Here is a 4,057-nt window from a genome sequence, read left to right as displayed (position 1 = left end):
TGCCGGTACGTGTATTTGCTTGGCGAAAAATTGACATCCCTCGCATCGTCGAACGAGATCTTCTACATCGGAGATGGTGGTGGGCCAGTAAAATCCTGCTCGAAAAGCTTTGCCAACCAGCGTTCTCGAAGCCGCGTGATTGCCACAGGAACTAGAGTGAATTTCGAAAAGTAGCTTTACTCTCTCGTCTTGGATGATGCATTTTTGTAGTATCCCTTCCTTGGCGCTTTTCCTCATCAGATTACCATCTACCAACACGTAATGCTTACTTCAGCGAATTAGGCATTCGGTTTCGGTCTTATCAGCGGGTACTTCGGCGCTGGTGAGGTATTTGATGAACTGCTCTCTCCAATCAGCGATCGGTGAAGGTACCGCAAGTACCAGCTGCTTGGTAGGAGGAACCTCTTCAACTTCCTTCTCTTCTTTAATGGATGGCCCCAGGAGATCTTGAATGAAGACCCCCGGCAGAATCGCGGCGTGAGAAGAACCTATCTTTGAGAGCTGGTCGGCTAGTTGGTTTTGATCTCGTACCACATGGTGGTACTCAGTACCGTAGAATTTCCCTTCAAGCTTCCTGATTTCGGCGTAGTATGCATCCATCTTCTCACTGGAACAAGACCAATCTTTGTTGAGTTGGTTAATAACTAGCGCGGAGTCCCCGTACACCATGAGGCGTTTGACGCCAAGCTCGATTGCTATATGGAGACCATGGAGACATGCTTCATACTCCGCGGCATTGTTGGAGGCCGGAAAGTGTATGCGGAGAACATACCAGAGTTTATCCTTGGTCGGCGTAATGAACAGAATGCCCACACCAGCACCGTTGATGTTAAGGACGCCATCAAAGTACATCACCCAGTGCTCGGGGCAAGTGGCAGCAATGGGTTCTTGGATCTCGGTCCACTCGGTGATGAAGTCAGCAAGCGCTTGTGACTTGATGGTAGGTCTGCTTCTAAATTCGATGGAGTAGGTGCCGAGCTCAATAGCCCACTTAATAATGCGGTCGTTGGCCTCTTTGTTGCGGAGAATGTCCTCCAACGGGAACTCGGTGACCACGGCGATCTTGTAATACTCGAAGTAGTGTCGGAGCTTACTCGATGTAATCAGAATTGCATATAACAGCTTTTGTACCTAAGGATAACGAGTTTTGGGCTCATTAAGTACCTCGCTGATGAAGTAGACTAGACGTTGCACCTTGTAGGCGTGCCCAGATTCCTCGCGTTCGACAACAATAGCTGTACTGACGACGCGAGAAGTGGCGGCGATGTAGATCAGTAGAGTTTCATCTAGTCGCGGCGCCGTCATGATCGGAGGTTTTGTTAAGAATAACTTGAGCTGCTCGAAAGTCGTGTCTGCCGCCTCCGACCAAGAAAAATGCTCAGAGGCCTTGAGGAGCTTGAAGAAAGGTAGCCCCTTTTTGCTAAGGCACGAGATGAAGTGGCTTAAAGCAGCCATGCAGCCTGTAAGCTTCTATATATCCTTGATGCATGTTGGCCATTTCATGTTGGTGATGGCGGAGACCTTGTCGGGGTTAGGTTCAATACCTCGAGCGCTGACGATGTAGCCCAGCAGTATACCGAATGGAACTCCAAAGATGCACTTTGAAGGGTTCAGCTTCCATCGGTATTTGTTCATGTTGGAGAAAGTTTCTTCAAGGTCGGCGATAAGGTTGTCGACGGTCTTAGTTTTGACGACCACATCATCGATGTAGGCTTCGACGTTGCGGCCGATCTATTGGTCGAGGCACGTCTAGATGGCCCTTTGATAGGTCACCTCGGCGTTCTTGAGTCTGAAGGACATAAATGTGTAGCAATATGCACCGAAATGTGTGATGAACGATGTCTTGATCTAGTCTTCTTCCTTGAGGGAGATCTGATGATAACCGGAGTAACAATCAAGAAAAGAGAGCAGTTCGTAGCCGGCGGTGGAGTCTACAACCTCGTCTATCCAAGGCAGGCCGAAGGGGTCTTTAGGGCAGTGTTTGTTAAGATCAGTATAATCAACACACATTCTCCATTCTTTATTCTTTTTTTGAACGAGAATAGGGTTTGCTAACCAATCTAGATGATACACTTCTTTTATAAATCCAGCAGCTAAGAGCCATTTTATTTCTACCCTAATAGCCTCCTTCTTGTCTGGCGTGAATCAGCGGAGTTTCTGCTTGATCGGTTTGGTGGTCGGCGAGACATTCAAGGAGTGCTCGATCTTCTCCCGTGGTACCCCTGGCATGTCTGCAGGTTTCCAAGCAAACACGTTGGCGTGGGAACGTAGGAAGGAGACGAGCGCGCCTTCCTATTTGGGGTCGAGGTGAGCCCCAATCTTCACGGTCTTGGAGGGGTCGTCGAGGCCGAGGCCGACCTCCTTGACTTCCTTAGACTTGGCGGAGGCGCATGGAAGCGCTAGCTCTAGGATTTCCATGTCGTTGGCGGGTACTTTCTTGGCTTCAGCGACCACGCTAGCCATCAGGATGGAGAGATCGGTGGCTTCGGCGAGAGCAAGACTCTCTGTCTCGCAGGCATAGGCGATGGAGAGGTTGGCCCATAGAGTCAAGACTCCTGTAGGCGAAGGTATCTTCATCACTAGATATGCATAGTGTGGTACGGCCATGAACTTGGCCAGAGCTGGCCGACTAAGTATGGCATGGTAGGCGGTGTCAAAATCGGCGACGTAGAAATTGATATGTTCGACGCGGTAGTTGCTTGCCGTGCCGTACTGTACTGGTAGGGTGATTTCTCCAAGCGGTCTAGATGCCCGGCCAGGCACCACACCCCAGAAGGAAGAATCCAAAGGTGTGAGATCTGTTGTCCCGAGACCCAACTCCTTTAGAGCCCCGGCGAAAAGCAGATTCAGAGCGCTCCCACCATCCACGAGGACCTTTCTGAAAAGCACCTTCTGGACGGTTGCGTCGAGGGCGAGGGGAAAACGCCCTGTGTAGGGTATGTCTGCCCACTGGTGGTGGTGTCTTCTGAAGTGATGGCAAGCACTCGTCGGGCGGCGAGCTTCTGTTCTCTTCTGCTTTCGGTGGAGGCGAGGCCCCCAAAGATGGTGGCGACCACCTTGTAATGATCCTGGAAGGCATTCCCATTGCCCCCAGGTGGTCGGCGGCCTCCGTTGCCGCTGTTGCCGTCATCGTCGAGCTTTTTGTCCTAGAATTCCTTGGAAAAACTGAGGCAATCATTCATCTTGTGTTTGGCATTCTTGTGGAGGGGGCACGGATCGTCAAAGATCTTCTTGTACTACTCATCGTAGTAGCATTTGGTGCGAGGCTCATTGACGGCAGTGACGAAGTGGTCTGGCCGGCGGCAGCGATTCTGACTGGGCTTGGATCCTTCTGGACGATCACGGCCGCTGTCCCGGTAAAAGCTACGGTCGTCGTAGCGATGATCGTTGTGGCGTCTATTGTCGGTGCGGTTGTCGTAGCGGTGAGGCGGGCGATTTGCTCCCATATCTTCGATGAAACGCACCTCCGCTTCCTCGGCATCGACGTACTGGTTGGCGGTCGTGATCATCTCGTCGATGCCTATAGGCGGCTTGCGGTTGAACTTGGATCGGAGCTCACGGTGGTGAAGTCCTCGAACGAAGGCGGTGATGACCTCAGTTTCTGTGATATTGGGGATAGAATTCCTCATCTCGGAGAAGCATCGGATGTAGCTGCGGAGGAGCTCGGACGGCTTTTGGGTAATGTGGTTGAGATCGTGCTTGGTGCTCAGCCGCGTACACATAGCCATGTAGTTGTCGGTGAAGACTTTCTTCAGCTCTTCCCAAGATCTGATGGAGTCCGGGGCAAGGCTTATGAACCAACTCATGGCGGCTGGCATGAGCATGATGGGGAGGTAGTTCGCCATGATGTTGGTGTCGCCTTCGGCGGCGCGGACAGCAGTGGCGTAAGCCTACAACCACTATGTTGGGTTCATCCTTCCTTCATAGGGCTCGACCCCAGTGATTTTAAAGCCATGTGGCCATTGGAGTGTTCGGAGTGCCCTGGTGAATGCCGGAGGTCCTTCAAGGTTGCCGGCTCCATCAGCAGCAGCGTTGCCAGCGACGATCGGCTCTAAAG

The 4,057-nt window shown here is 51.8% G+C and overlaps 1 protein-coding gene across 1 annotated transcript; it reads right to left on the bottom strand.

The window, feature by feature from the left end:
* Positions 1-270: 270 nt before the first annotated feature.
* Positions 271-1,455, bottom strand: LOC136528779 (uncharacterized). The gene is made up of 2 exons (XM_066521765.1): positions 1,195-1,455; positions 271-1,131 (listed from the first exon to the last, which is right to left on the bottom strand). The coding sequence occupies exons 1-2, from the start codon at positions 1,453-1,455 to the stop codon at positions 271-273; spliced, it is 1,122 nt and encodes a 373-aa protein (XP_066377862.1).
* Positions 1,456-4,057: the final 2,602 nt, after the last annotated feature.

Source organism: Miscanthus floridulus, chromosome 19, assembly GCF_019320115.1.
Source record: "Miscanthus floridulus cultivar M001 chromosome 19, ASM1932011v1, whole genome shotgun sequence".
NCBI lineage: Eukaryota > Viridiplantae > Streptophyta > Magnoliopsida > Poales > Poaceae > Miscanthus > Miscanthus floridulus.
Note: the sequence above shows the minus strand (reverse complement) of the source record. Positions and strands in the feature narration are given on the sequence as shown.